The 15,670-nt window shown below is 46.3% G+C and overlaps 1 protein-coding gene across 9 annotated transcripts in view; it reads right to left on the bottom strand.

Annotated features, from left to right (window-relative positions):
- The window catches only part of LOC137785609 (neurexin-3b), a 259,714-nt gene that overhangs the window by 140,876 nt on the left and 103,168 nt on the right, over window positions 1-15,670 (bottom strand). For 6 of the 9 annotated variants that reach the window (XR_011077523.1, XM_068576990.1, XM_068576997.1 and 3 more), the window contains 4 exons: window positions 14,819-15,009; window positions 14,183-14,356; window positions 13,294-13,320; window positions 11,261-11,380 (listed from right to left, as the gene is read on the bottom strand). Coding sequence is in view for 7 of the 9 variants with exons in the window: in XM_068576990.1 (XP_068433091.1) it covers window positions 11,261-11,380; window positions 13,294-13,320; window positions 14,183-14,356; window positions 14,819-15,009 (512 nt within the window). In the remaining 2 variants the exon portion in view is untranslated. The remainder of the gene's footprint in view (window positions 1-11,260; window positions 11,381-13,293; window positions 13,321-14,182; window positions 14,357-14,818; window positions 15,010-15,670) is intronic. The other 3 variants (XR_011077524.1, XM_068576992.1, XM_068576995.1) reach the window with 1 other exon arrangement.

Genomic DNA, 15,670 nt, shown 5'->3' with positions numbered 1-15,670 from the left:
CCAGGCTAATTTTGACACACTCATTATGCCTTCTCTCTTGCTGTCTCCCTCTCCTCTTCCTCACTCAGCCTCTCTCTCTTAAGCCCTGACCTCCCTTCCTCGCCTCGCTGCTACACACTGGGCCGTGCAGTACAATTGGGGGTGAGGGTGCGGGGGGGAATAAGGGGAGGGGTGACAGCCTGGCTGGCAGGGGTCGAACTGGGGCCACAAAATTGCTAATTCTGAGGCCGATCTGAGGTCTGCTTTCCGGCCGGCGGCGAGGCTGAATCCGGCAGCTCCAACACGCTTGCTTGTTCCTGCCTTCCATGTTCCCAAAACGTGTGTTCTCCCTGTTACTTGATGTCTTGTGTCTTTTTTGTGACTTCCAATCTTTTCTCTCTCCCTGTTCTGTGTGGGAGCAGTGCAGGGGCCCGCCTGGAGCCGGCTGCAGCGCATGGCAGGAGGAGCAAAAAGAGTGCAGGGAGGGAAGCAGATGCTTGTGACAGTGTGGGGGCAGTAATGAGGGTCCCTACGACGGAGAAACAATCAGTAAGGCCTGAACACACAGCCCACTCACGCACACACGTGCTGAACAGCGAGGGAGTAATGGGCTGGCAAAGGCCCGGGGCCAGTCTCACTGACACACACACACACACACACACACACTCTCCACACGTTACATTGTGAATAATGAAGAGGGGGGAACCACCGCCAGCACTGTCGACCAATCACTGGGCCGAAAAAAAAAACAGCCAAATGTACATCACCCGTTCATTTTGAAGCAACACGTACCCAGTCTGGCTCAGGTGAATGTGCTCCGTGTGAGGCCACAGTGAAGAGGTCGGGGAGGAGGAGGATTTCTGGCACTCTCAGCTGTTCTGTCTCATGCCAGGATGGCACATATGACATCCCAGTGTGTTCCCCAAGCCGGCCTCTAATATGCACGCAAAGCCCTTCACAAGCATTACCCCGCCGACGGGAGATACTCTCATCGCGGGAGACGTCTCGGTTCGATTGACCAAAGCGGAGGAGGGGAAACAAACTGGACTTGCCGACTGTGGGGTTCGCGTTGCCGCGCAGACATTTTTAGGAAGTGGGACAGAGGAGAGAGAGTGCGTGTTGAGGAGAACGAGGTTTGAAAATAGCCTGGGATAAAACAAAGACAGCACGGCGGCATACATGCGCACGGCGGCATACATGCGCACGCGGCGCTGCAAAACAATGACACGGCAACGGGCAAAGAAAACAGGCATGAACAAAGATGCACGCCTGTTTGCTCAAACGGCTCTCGGGTCAGTTTCCGCCAAAGAAGATTGATTGCTATTGATAATGTCATCACGGGAAGTAGTACGTCTTTATCTGTCTCCCCTTTTGAGGCCTGCAGATCAATCCATTGAGCTTGATTGGGTTAGAATAGCTGCCAAGCAGAGTAAAGACCTACAACAAGGGAGATGTTAAATACAATAATATACACAGACACTGGGTTGTGTTGTTTACTGCATCGTCGTGACCTTTGAAAGTTCCTCATTATATTGAGGCTGTGCTTCTTAGCTACTAGGATTAACATGTACATTTGTTGTTTAACCTAAGGTACTAACTTGCCTCTTTGCTCTTGTAAAGGTACAGATAAACTGTGCTGAAGACAATATACTGAACCCTTTTCTTGTTTTGCTACCTAAACAGTTGCAGAAACACTAACTGAGGCTGAGGGAACACGCTGGCACCACAGGACCACCTACACTGTGTGTGTGTGTGTGTGTGTGTGTGTGTGTGTGTGTGTGTGTGTGTGTGTGTGTGTCTGTGTGTGTCGGCTTGTGAGTCATATCAGGGATCTCGAGACTGACAGCAGTCAGATTGCATTAGGGTTACAGTAACAGTGATGTGTTTGACCCTGGTGTTTATCCTAGCCTCTCCCCTCGCAGACCTGAACAGATAGTGACACAGTTACAGCCGCATACACAGACTCATGAATACACACACACACACACACACACACACACACACACACACCTCCACATTTTCCTGTTCCCTGCTTGACGCTTGGGAGACAATTTGAAACGGTGGGACCGTGGACGATCAGCCCTCTGCTGTAATTGGGTCCCTTGTCACCCAGCAAATTCATGTCAGCATTGGTCACATGGGATACTAATCTAAATGGCACCAGTGTCCTAGTTTGTGTCGTGTGTGTGTGTGTGTGTGTGCGTGTGTGTGTGTATGTGTGTGTGAGAGAGAGAAAGAGACACAGAGAGAAAAGGCTATGGAAGACAAAAGGTGTGCTGACTGAGAGCAGCAGAGTGAGCTGGTGTGCAGGCTGTCGCGGGTTACTTTGCAGCAGAGCTGGATTCCAGCTGTAAAAGTGACAAGTGAACACAAGTTTGGTTCAACTGGTTTCCTTTAGCTTCTACGAGGTAAGTACATCGACATGGACAGTGACCTGCTACTCGCTGTGTTCCTCCTCACCGAAGTTTACCAACAGAGAAACACTCATACTTTGTACAACTGGACCACGCAGCCAGTAAAGTAATGTGTTCTTCACCCTAATTGTCTCCCACAGGCTGTTGCTACAGTGTGTGCATATAGATAGTCCTGATGGGCAGGTGGTACCTTGCATGGTAGCTCCTGCATGGATGGGTGAACGATGGCATGAAGTGTTCAAAAGCTTTGGGAGGTCGGAAGACTAGAAAAGCACCGTACAAGTTTAGTTTATGTTTTTTTTTGTTCAGTCACCAGCTCCTTAATCCTAATTTGGTGATTCTTGCATGTTTGCATGGTGTGAATAGTAATCTGTAGATACATTTACGTGAACAAGAGACATCCGTCATGCCACAGCAGTGTGAAAGCCACTTTTTTCCCAATTCTCCTTTCTAGGTTCCTACAGCCGTGTCCTTTGTACATGATGATATATGTCCAGACGTCTGAACAAGTTCATGAACTACAGAGAGCCAGAAGGATAAGGACTGGCTCCAGTACGAGTGCTGTTATGTGAAATTAATCAACAACCCTTGAGCAAATCAGTATTACATATTCATTCAGGCCATTGTATAATGAATATAGATGACGACCTTTTGAGGTCTGGTTTTTGTCATGTTTCTTCAAGTAGGCTGGAGACGAGCCACTTCGGTAAGAACACGAATAAAATAAAAAGCAAGTGAATTGTATGTTGAAAAAGGTAATGTTCATTTACATCATATGAAAGATAAAGAGCAGAGAGCAGCAAAGAAGAAGAAGAGGCCAAACCAAGCTCACATTTATAATGAATTCACTTTTTCCCATTGTGGGATTGAGATGAACACATACAGATATGGTGTTTCTGTAACAATCATCAAGTAACACCAGAGAGTAGAACTGCCATGTAGCATTAAATAGCCTGCCAGCTCTAAAGAAATGTCTCCATTTGTGATCCCCACTCGGTATAAGATCTCGCAGTGCACAATGGGTATGAGATGCTGCACCTGTCTGCTCTTCAGACAGCAGCTAGATGGTCAAATAGGTTGCCGTGATGGCTCCTATAGAGGCAGGTGGGAAATCTGTAAACTATGGCTGCAGACTCTTAGAGCCAGTCAGTATAATCTGAAAGTCTGGCAGTAGCATCTGTGGAGGACTACAGTAATTGATGAACGAGCAAGCTTCTGACACAATAAGTGCAGGTATCTAGCAATGAGGCTGAGAAAGAGGGGGGAAAAGTATGAAGCAAAGTGGTAGGACGACAGAAATAACAAGAAAATAAGAAAAATGAGAAAGTAAGAGGCAGAAGACAGAAAGTTTGAGGTTGATGAATAGCAGAGAATGTGTGTTTTTTCCCAGCTTTAAATGCTGTAAAGTCCTGTCTTAACATGTGTCATCCCCAGTTTGTGAGTGTGTGTCCAGATGGGATCAACACCCTCAGTAAAGTGAGTATCAGAAAAGTATGCAGTGGCGGTACAGTCAAGTCAAAGTCATGTGTTTACCTTCCATTAAAGAGGACTACGAGCTGCTTGATCCCATTTCTGTTGGCAGGAATACGAGGAAGCATGCTGAAGTGCTGCAGGGAAGCAGACTCTATTGTCCAATCCTGACCGTATCTTCACTCCCTGCCCATGACATCCTGATGATACATTGTGGGTAACAAGCAACCTCGCTCTTTCAAGTTGCTCCGTGAAGTAATGAATGAACTGGACTTAATATCAGAGAGGAGGCAATATATAATATTTTCACGCCACTCATGTTTGTGGGCACCAGGCAGGACGTTGGTCAACGTTCTTCAATCAGAGGACGTCTTTATCAGCAATCTAGTGCATAATCACTGGGCAGAGATACGTTTTATACCCTCAGTGAGAAACTTACATTGTAAGGAATGGAATGCCATCTGTGAACACAATATCCAGTTCTAGTCATACTCCAATGAATCCAACACATCGCACAGCATCCATCAAAATGGTAAATTGCAGACAAAGGCCTTTAGAATTTACCAGTAATTGACCCATGTATACACACCAATGGTGGTAGAGCTGCTCTGAAGGTCACTGGGCTGCCAGCAATGGACAACTTGCTCTCCCTCCAGACTGGCAATAAGATTTGAAACTGGCATTTTCAACAGTTAAAATACAATCAACAACAATTTAAAAGCAGTTTGTCGCAACATGATGGGTTTTTTACTCCAACACTTGTGGATCAGTTGTTACAATGCGATGGAACAATGAATGTGCTAACTAGATTTGTTAAATCTATCAAATGTTGACTTTCACAAGCAAATGTTCTGCTCATATTTTAGCTCGTGGAGCTTGTGGCGTTTGTCTGAGCACTTGAAAGAAGGCTTGAGAGATCCAAAACAAAGACAACAACCTAGTAACCATTATCCAAGGTCAGAACGGCCGTTCAATCTAAACCTTTGAGCCAACACTGACAACCTCAAGGTGTACAGAAAGATCTTCCTCTCACGTTTTAATAGAAGCTGCGCCTCAGTATACCGAGTGGAAGTGGACTGCTTGTTCTCTTCGGAAATAAAAATGTCAAAGGTAATTGCCTTTGAAATGCCTTTACCTGATGAAGGCCATCAGTTTCTTCAGATGGAGACCGTGGATGTCTTGGCACCCACCACAGGAGCATCTAAATTCCCTATGAGTGCCCTTTAGATGCAACACCATGTTATTTCGTTGAGAGCCTGTTAATGGTAAAAACAAATTAATGGCTGAAAGCAATCAAACTGTGCAATTTTGCTCGAAAAAGCCGAACACTTCATCTCACAGTGTTCAGGTGAGTAACCTCACTATGGAAACATAGGGACTTACACAATTACCCGTGGGCAGAGCTATACCTTCTAATTGTGAGACCAGATTCTAGCATTACCTGAAAAGGGTCAGTGTGACCATGTTGAAGCCTGCCTGGAAGGTAGAAGTGTTATCTGTCAGTGGGCATCAGACATACAGCGCTGCCTAGTAAAAAGTCTGCCTCGGCCTTGCACTTGATGGAATGCAGTCAGAGACATAGTGCGATCAACTTCTGATTTGAGATGAATACAAACGGGGCCGGTCGATCCAGTGGCCCTTGTTTCTGATGAAGTGCCCTCCTGTAAGTGCTGTACAGAGGAGAGTTGTATTCTTTGTAGTCTGCTTTGAGTGGTTCAGCTCCCTCCTGGTGATGACTACCTATCAGCCTCACTTCCATTCAAGAGAGAGAACGGAGGGAGACAGGGTGAGTGCCACAAGAACAACAGACCGATAAATGAGAGCAACTCAGCTTCCCTCTTTGATCCGTGCACATCTAAATTGCATCGTGTACTCTGTACACTGATGCAATTGAGTGCAGAGGATGCTGTCTGCCAATGACAAATTACTTATATTTGTGTTGCATTTCAAAAACCAACACATCGAGTTAAACACATCGTCCTGACAATGTATTTGCTCTCTCACACAATGATTTCAAAACAATTAAAAGAAAAGATCATTCATTCTTCTTTCCTCCGGTGCTAGATTGAGGGCACTGCAGTAAGAAATATAATGAAATGGACATGTACGGTAGAAAGACGCGAGCAAAAAACAACACGTGTGCCCAAACTGCTCTTACTCGAGACATGTTGTTGCCCAAAACCCTGAAATTCCAGGCTTGCCGTTGGAGGCATTGATCGGGTGATTTGTATGTGTTGCCGTCGCTCCTGAAATGTGTCTAGGAACATGTGCTGATGGATGTGTCTGTGGCCGGGCTCTCAGTCTGCGAGGGCCAGGGCTGGGAACGCTCTGACAGCCTCAAGGTTACCCGCCCGGCACCAAAACAGATGGATGCCCCTCATCGTAACTGTCTGTAATGTGTTCAACTCAATCATTTTCTCCCTCTCCGTACAACATCTCTCTCATTCGCTCAGCGATGCAGTTTGCAGAAAGTGTGAAAAGGAGTTCCAGGGAGCGCAGAGGAAGGCATGATTGTGTTCATCACAGCCGGGGAACTTCCACATCTTTTTTTTCCTGAAGCCGTTATGTCTGTGGTCTTTGTGTGAAAGGGATGGTTCAACATTTGTATCTTTCTTGAGATGAGAAGCTTGATATCTTTCTGCTGTCCGCGTGTTAAGTACATATGAAGCCGGAGGCACGGTGTGCTTAGCCTAGCTTAGCATAAAGAATGGAAGCAGGGGGAATGGCTCAGAAATACCTGAGAGTAAAAATTGGTTACCCCAAAAATATAGAGAACTCCCCATTTTGTCAACGCACCAATTCATTGAGGAGTAAAATCTCCCCCTCTTCGCCTCCATCTTTGTTACCCGTTTTCCATCCTCTTTTCTTCTGGCTCTGGGGCATTTAGGCTCCACGGCACTGCGTATATCCAATTATACCGCGGCTCTGAGCACGGCAGTGACACATCGATTGACACAAGCGACATCCACTCTTATCACAGTGACATGATGCACTGCTGGGCAAGCATCATTACCCTGATCAGCCAATAGCGTGCCAGCTCTTAAGACCCCCAAGGGCTGGACATGCAGCTCCAGTTCCTATACAGATATCAAAAGACAAGGAAGAGGAGTGATAAAGTGATGGGGGGCGGAAGAGATATTATAAACCTCGGAGGGACAACTTTACGTTTGTGCACTCTTGTGGATGTATGTGTTCCGGGGCACTTCTACAAGGTTGATGTTGGGTAATTACCCTTTTCCTCCAGCCACAGCTACATGATAAACAGGAGCAGTTTCCTCAAAGCAGCGAAGCTCCATCTTCCAACACGTGTTCCACAGTGATGACACTGCAGGCGGCTGTGAAGTAGCTGTTATGAAGCCACCTGATCATGTGATGCCGAGTCATTTCTAGCCTCCACGAGCACAACAAAGAGAGCGAGGTCACTCCGAAGTGTGCTTTTGGGGTAGCTGGTGCACCGAGGACAATTCATTCTCTGTGGATATATTTTGGCCCATTTCTGATCTACCTGTAGTATTTATAGACAAATGTTCTCATATTTTAATGCTCCACTTACTGTATAAGTCCCATTTAGCTAAAAGTCACTTTGACACAGAGAATGAACAACTTGTAAGAGCCTCTGAGACAAGAAAATCAAGGAAAAGGAAAACATTTCACATCCATTATGATCTTAAATTGCCTCGCTGCATCCGTGCTCAGCTGAAACTATGCCCGGCTCCGTGGTTCCCGGAGAGCGCCTCCAAGCCAGCTAACCCCTGCTGAACACCTGTTGGCCAGTCCCAGCCAGCTTGAGCTACTTCATCCCATTTACAGAGACAGCAGGTTCAATTATTCAGCGCTCCAATGAAAACTCCTTCAGTATTCATACCAGCACCGCGTGCATGTTTTTGTGTCATTCTCATTGTCTTGGTTATTCCAAACCCTTCACTCATCATTGACGTCATGTCAACGTGAGTAGCGCCATTGTGCGCCGAGGTTGTTATTTCCCCTCCAGGATTTAATGCTGTCGAGCAGACGCATCATTTAATAGAGGAAAAACGCTGTTATTATTGTTGAGCAGAACATTGTGGACCAGAGGAAACACAGCTTGTTCCTCAACCCCGGACCTCTTTTGTCCTCCTCTTTAGGCTCCTCCGCTCCTCTCCCGACGAGCGGAGGAAGAAATGACGACGAGGCGAATGCCGTGATTATTTTCTTTTATGTAGTGAAGAAAGCGATGCCGCTGCTGTGCCGTTTATGTAAGCAGTTATCCAGATATGGTTACAGCCCTCTGAGCGGGCATCGGGAAGTGAATTAAGGACATTGGGTTGAGCAGGAGCAGAGGGTTGGTAGGGATCAATACACTGGCAGAGAAATTCATCACTAAATCTATCCAAGCAATTACTGATGTCAGCATCCAACTGACGAACAGTGTTCTGTTGCCTGTCTTCAGCCTCCCTCTGCACTCCTTATTTCTGTTTGTTTACCAAGTCCCTGACTGTGGTACAATGCAGCGACCTTTGCGAAGATAATTCTATTACGTAAGTTGAGTAATTGCTCTGGATGTGGAAGAGGAGTGTCCGCTGCTCTTCTTCTTGCTTGGCCCACAGCTCCCATGTCCTTGGATTTTAAATGAAAATATGCGGTATTCATAGAACCTGAAAGGGATAGGTCTGCTCAGAAAAAAACAGAGAGTAAGAGGAGAGGCAGAGGAGGAGAAAAGAGGGGGGGGATGGATACGAGACGACAGGGAGATGACGATGAGCATGACAAAAGCAGTGAGCCAGAACTAAGCAGGATGAAAATGCTATAAAAAGAGTTCATCCCCACGAACCCCCCTGTTTTAAACAGTGCTGAGCACAATATGTACCTCTGCATTGTCCAAGTGGCTTTGAAAGTGGCCTGTATGCTGCAAAGTCCCTTTGTGTCCCTTAAGTAAAGGTGTGCAGAGACAACGTGCACGGCTGCAGGGGTACACAGTAATAAATGAAAGCAGTGTAGATAGTTCTCGCCTGCTGAGGCTGGATCTTTTTTCTTCTCCTCCGCCACCAAGAACCCTGTTGGCTACAAAAGGAGAAGCGCAGAGAGGGCATGCAGGCTCGTCGCTAACAATCGTGCACAGATGAAACTGCGAGAGGCTTCACTGGCAGAAATGTTCACTTTACTTTGTTCAAGTTTCTTCATTTGGACAATGGGTAGAGACGGAGTCAGAGAAGCAGACAATTACTGATATTTGCTGCCAGCTATCAGGGAGGGAGAGAGGGAGAAGCTCCACTCCCACATTGTTAATTAAAAAGTCTCTCTCAGCGCTGTGCTCACTGAATAAAAGAGTCCCACAGTCATACACAACACGCACAGAGCCCGTGCTCACTGTTTTCTATCAAGCTTCAATCCAAAAATTAAACTGTTGGCAATATGATTGTTTTGTACTACATAGGATTTTGCATTGTTTAGGATATCGCACAATATTCTCTCTATGATCCATCACTATAGGAATTGGATGGGCCGTGTGTCTGTAGTGGAGGATAGATAAAGAGAGAGAGAGAGAGAAGAACAAGAGGCGAAGCAGCAGAGGAAAATAACAGGAAAGCTGATTTCATGCTCGGGGGATTGCATCTCATTTTCTCTCAGCGCGGAGGAGCAGAGTGTCGTCCTGCCCATGGCTGTACTGCCACCTGGTGGCCTGTGACTGCACTGCTGAGCTCGGCAAACCTCGAGAGACGCAGGCTGTCGTCAGAGTCGGTATCAGAAGATCGAGTCAAGGGAAAACTGGAGCTCTTATCTTGTGCACACGGTGTCGTGTGCACGTTCTGAAATATGAACTCACCTCACTTTGCCTCTTTATCCCTTTTGATTCTCTTTATTATTATTTCTTTTTTACTTCTAGCACAGGAAATGAAAAGAAATAGCTTGAAAGAGGACCAACAGAGGGAGGAAATCAACGACAAAATTCCCATTTAGGGCAACAGCGCTCTGATAAGGATGCTATTATACGCCTGGACAGTCCAGTCGATATTAGTGAACATCTATCTCCAGAACCAGCAGCGGGTGGACGGAGACTTAAACCTGCACTGTCATGAGAGGAAAAATAAGTTACTATGCCAAGCTCCAAGCTTTCAAGAAGAAATACGTCTGTGTCGATCAGAAATCAATGAAATCTCCCACCGCGCCATCCCGGGCGGCAGCAGCAGATGGATTCACGAGGGCCTTCTCATCACTAATTAAGGCGCGAACACACAGCTCCATCACGACGGGAGACGTGGAGTCAATTATTCGCCCTGCGTGGACACCATGGCGTCAGACGAAATAGAAGAGAGCGAGGGCAAAAAAACAGAACATTTGAGAAGCATGGAGTCCTACACAGTGTCACATCAGAAAGGTCTGGATGATTAGGGGTTGCCAGCGCGCTCAGAGAGCAGCTATCCTAACAGCTCCACCACCTCATTAGTCTGGCCCAGCAGCAGTATGCTCCCACTATTAACCGCTAAATGAAAGACCGCCAACCGTGATTACTGAGGGGAAGTCCCCTGTCGTCATGGGGATAAGAGATCCCCACACACACACACACACACTCACACACAAACTCACACTTCCACTTCTATGATAGCTACTTGAAGGGCGTTTATGAAAAGGCGATTGAGGCAGAAGTGGGTATTTTACACATCATCAGACGCAGCCGATCACCTCCCGAAGACCAAAACGTGAAAAGCTCGGCGCATCAAGCATTTTGTTACGACAAATTGCTTGCATTGCAGGAAAAAAGTAAAAAAACCACTCTCAACAATTGCTGGCATCTCTGTGCCACTTCATTTAAAGATCACATGAAGCTTTCAGCTCCACTTGCATGCAGCGAATTAGACCGATGCTCAATAAGCACATGAGGGAAACAAGTCCTTAAGTCAAGGAGGAGGTACTCACTGTGGCAGAGAAGACAGCACGGCTCGATGGGTGAATCCACTCCATGTGCATGTGTGTTTGTAGCATGTGAAATGAGTGCACCTTTTCCTAATACTGTGTTAGTATGCACTTCTATATGCAGGGTGTGGTTATGTAATACAAGAGAACTATGGCAGTTTTGCACAGTGTGTCTGGCTGGCGTTGATTGAATCCATTGAATGTGTTTAAAGGAGCACTCCTACGTGTTATAATTGCACTTCCATGCAGTTAAGAGACCAAATTGGTGCAGCAGAGCTGAGATAACTTTCATTTCCTAATATGGGTTAAGCTGGATTGGGAACGGGATCCTATAATTCCTATGCCAATGGAGTTTTGTAAGGCACTTCCTGAAGGCTGATCAAGTCTGCAGGTATAGATGTTACTTGAGTAACTCTCTGAGACGTGATGAGCTCACGTGACACATGAGGAGAGCTCCTTTACTGCACATGCTCGGCATGTTTAGGTACATCTTAAGCGGTACTCACGGTCGTTGCAGTGAGTTCCCGAGTAAGACGTCATGGAGCAGTCACAAGTGAAGTTCTCCCACTGCTGGATACACACGCCCATGTTGGCGCACGAGTCCTCCTGGCAGGTGGTGCTCGGGCCTGGGAAACGGGAGGGGCAGAGGTACCACAGGAGCACAATCAAGCACCAATAAGAGCTGCTGCTGAGCCTTAACAATGCAGGACCCATGCAGAAGAAATGCTCTACAGAGATAGATATACAGCACGTGGGCCCACGAAGAAAGAACAGGGAGCAAACAGTGCCACCACAGGAAGCCTGAACTGGAGTACAACACACTTAAAAAAGCAGTCTGGCAATCCTGTTTCATGCCGGGTGAAGCGGCTCACGCGGTGGCAAGCCGAAGCAGACGCGCCAGCTTTTCACAGGATCAACAGCACGCTTCTCAAGCAGCGGCAGCATCACCTTTTCTCTGAAGTAATTGCTGTAAAAACTGCTATACAGGATGCTATGCTAGCTTAGTACTACTATGCATTTGAGACATGCTTCCGCAGGCGACTTGCACCACAGCTTTGCTAATGTGATGACACTGTCGACATCCCTGGGTATCCTTCTTTTTGGAGTGTGTGCAGGTGGACATGCATGCGATTGTTATCATTCCAACAAGTAGTTAAAAAAAAAAAAGTTTTATCAGAGTAAAACTTCAAACGCTGCATTCCCTCTGTGAACAAGCAAGACATGACATAAAAAAAACAACCTTTTAACAAAGGACTCATGGATAAGAGCTCCATGAAACAATACCTATTAAAACAAAAGTGCATTAGAGTGGCCCTGACGATGTTCTTTCTAAGCATCTCTTTCACTGTGAGAACACTAGACACACTAGACAGACGGGTTCATGAAGAGAAGACGGAACAAAAAGAGCACTTGAGAACGCCGAGTGCATATCCTTGTGTATGCACTTCAGTCAGACAGGAGTCGAGGAGGGTATTCAAAGTCAAACTGGTTGTGTGTTTGCTATTCGTCGACACACACAGCTCCTACCTTTGAATACTATTACTGAGAGGGAATGCAGATAAGGACAAGCGCACAGCATAGATAACAAGATAAACAATTCCCCGTCGGAGTCTAGACAGACACAGGTGGGGGGAGGGCGGGTGACGCTCGACAGAAACCCCTCCGATAACCACGTTGGAAACAAACAAACGCAAATAAAGTCAAATCAAATAAACAGTCCAAATAAATGGCAGACAAATGCAAATAAACGGAGTCCATTGTCTTGTGCAAGACAATGTGAAGAGACGTTTGAAGTGGAGAACAGAGCAAGTTTGCCGGCTGAAAGCGCGTTTACTGTGTAATGCACGGCGGCGGCGGGTCGCCCGGGCGTCCTCCGCACCGTGTGCATACATGGGTTTCTGTGCTGCATCAGCGTGAATCTCATGTTTGCGCGTGCGCGCCGGCGCTCCAGCGTGAGCGACGGAGGACTGTGCCGCGCGCGAGTGATGCAGCGGGAGGTCGCTCGCTCTCTGAAAAACACTCTCAGCCGGGTAAAAGTAGCGACATGATAGTTGTTTTGAAACAGAAAGAGAGAGACAGACATGAGCGGCACACCATCGGGGTTTGGATGTGCGGTGACAGCCTTTCTGCTGTCTAGCCGGTCTGTAATGTGTCACAACTGGTATTTCATAGCAGAACAAAGTCATCCAACAAAAGATCTGCCAGTTTTATGCTTCTTACTTCATCAAATATGAATACACATGCTGTAAGAGCAGTTATGTTATTGTTGTGCTACAATCTAATATAAGGAAAGTGACACTGCTATATGACAAAGCAGTCACACAATAATCACATTTATTTGGTTCCCTGGTTCTTTCATCTGTTGTTTTGTCTGCCACGTGTCTCTCTCTGTCTTTTTCTTTTCTTTCTTTCTTTTTTTTTCCCAGAGAGCAAGCCACCTCTGCACCAACCATTACTGCCATGGCGACACCCACGATGCATTGCACACAGCAGACTTTCAGACGAGCAGGCCTCAGAGAGGCTGAGTTTAACCCTCTACCTTGCAGGTCGGCTTTGGTGAAACCAACTTTGTTCGCGCAGAAAGAAAATAACAAACAGAACAGAGCAGAGCGGAAAACAAGAGTAAAGGTTAGTGAGGGAGCAGGATAGTTAGTGTTGGTAAAAGTACAGTGTGTCACTTTGTGCAGAGCAACATTAGGGGGCCTCCTTGATTTGTTAGCAGGGCTGAGCTCCTGGAAACGATTTCTATTCCTATTTCTTTCATAAAACAGGTCTTGGAAAAAAAAGGCCCCTGAGCATCTTAATCTTCTGCTGCCCTCTACAGGTCTACAAACAAGGAATATCATAATAGAATTTGCATGAAAAATGAGATAATTTAGAACAACTAATATGGATGGAAACCGCCACTAGCCATATGACAGATTTCTCATTATAATAACAATAAAAACAATAATTATTGTCTCTAGGTACAATATAAATACAACGTCCAACAACTTGTAATTGCAAAAAACTACTCTGCCTTAAGAGTTTCTTGTTCCTGGAGAAGGAAAGAAGACACTGGCGGGTGTTTGAGTGCACGTAGCATCATTTTAGCTCCAGTAGAAAAACACTCTGACGTTTGGCTTGTTTTCTTTCTTTATCTTTCATTATCTGGGTGAACAGGATGTTTCTTCATTTGTTATTCAGGTTTCAGTACTGATCTTAAAATAGGCCGATGCAACATAAAAAGTTAACAAGCCGAGAAACTAAAAAGACAAAGTGTTTTACTGGGATGTGACAAATGCCTCGCGAAGGGGAAAAAAAAAAAAACATCAGTAGGATTAACAATGCCAGCGAGTGGCTTTAAGGGCTACTGAAGAGCCGTCTAATTAGACTAATAAATCTCTGGGAGCAGGTCATGATTCTTAGACGCTACGGGCCATCTGTACCTTCACAGCCTCGCTCAATCTGCCCGCTGCGGAAAAGGGCGTCGTTGATGAGATCTGGCAGGCGGCCGTTGAGGTCAACTGAGGCCAAGCAGCCTTGGAAGCCCTCCCGAGAAACCACCAGCTTCGGGAGGTTCTGGTACATGTTGGGCCCCAGACCTCCGACAAACAGGTCACCTGGGGGGGAGACGACGTCAGTGTGTTGGTGAGTTGAAGAAATAATAGGGCTGCTAATGCAATACAATGGAATTTATAGATTATTAGATAATTATTTTTTTACTGAGAGTTAGAGGATGAAACCTCTGATCATGTCTGTACAGTAATTATGAAGCTACAGCTAGCAGCTGGTTAGCTTAGCACAAAGACTGAAAACTAGCGGAAACAGCTCGCCTGCCGCCGTGCAAGGGCAACACAAATATAGGCATCTCTAAAAATCCCTAATCAACACATATACGTTTGTTTAGCTCAAACCAAATCAGACCATTAATCACTAATGACATCTTTGATTTTTAGGATATTCCCTCAGGAAAAGGTGCACGTCACATGTGGGTGTTGTGCTGTGGATGCTGTCGGGTTGTAGGACCATCTTTGATCCTCATCATGAAGATCTAAACTCCTCCAAAAGCCTGGATGAGCTACCTTTGAGGTCCAGGTTCTTGGCTCCGTTGACATTCTGGGTGACTGACTTGGCGTCCACCTTGAGCGTGTGCGTGTTGGAGGCGTCCCTCGTGATGACCACGTTGTGCCACTGGTTATCGTTCAGCGAGTTGTCACTGTTCCCCTTCAGCAGACTGGGCCCGTTCCCCAGGTCAAACACATAGTGGATGAACCTGGCAGAGGAGGAGCACAGCAGACCGACACATCGGGGTTTGTTAGTGGAGATAATGTGTCTGTGGTTTTGGTTGTGGTTCAGGAGTGAGAGCGGGTCGTCCACCTGCTGGCGGTTCAAATCCCCGGCTCCTCCGATCCGCAGTTCAAAGTGTCCTTGGTCACCTGACATGAACACTTTAAACTCAACTAGTTCCTGAAGCAATGGGTGTGTGTGTGTGCGTGAACGTGTATTAGTCACATCCTGATGAGCGACAGTGTTTGAATGTGTTTAAAGGAGTGAATGTTGACATGAAACACTGCGTTCCACACAACTCTGTTTCCTATTAGTGACCTCCAAGCGTTGCTGCTGCACGACATGAAGAATCCCTGTGACTCTGTCCGGGACAAACAGATGTTTCTTTGCTCTTTACGCACCTGAGTGCTCAGCAGGGCAGCCACCACAGCTTTCTGGAGTTTTAGCATTTTTGAGCAGAGATACCTCACAGAGATTGTTTACTGTACCCAGCTATCTAATGACTTTTAGTGAATGGTGTACTACTTACAATGTGCAAATCAGGATTAAGTTGGATTAAACCCAAGTTTAGTAGGAGAAACTCTGACTGAAAGAGTCAGAAATGTGGAGTTCAGCGTTGTCCTGAACGCAGCATTAGTGTAAAGTGC

Source organism: Clinocottus analis, unplaced genomic scaffold (genome assembly GCF_023055335.1).
Source record: "Clinocottus analis isolate CAN_PGR_092001 unplaced genomic scaffold, fCliAna1.0.p SCAF_15, whole genome shotgun sequence".
Taxonomy (NCBI): domain Eukaryota; kingdom Metazoa; phylum Chordata; class Actinopteri; order Perciformes; family Cottidae; genus Clinocottus; species Clinocottus analis.
The sequence above is the reverse complement of the archived record's forward strand: the minus strand, read 5'-3'. Positions and strand labels throughout refer to the sequence as shown.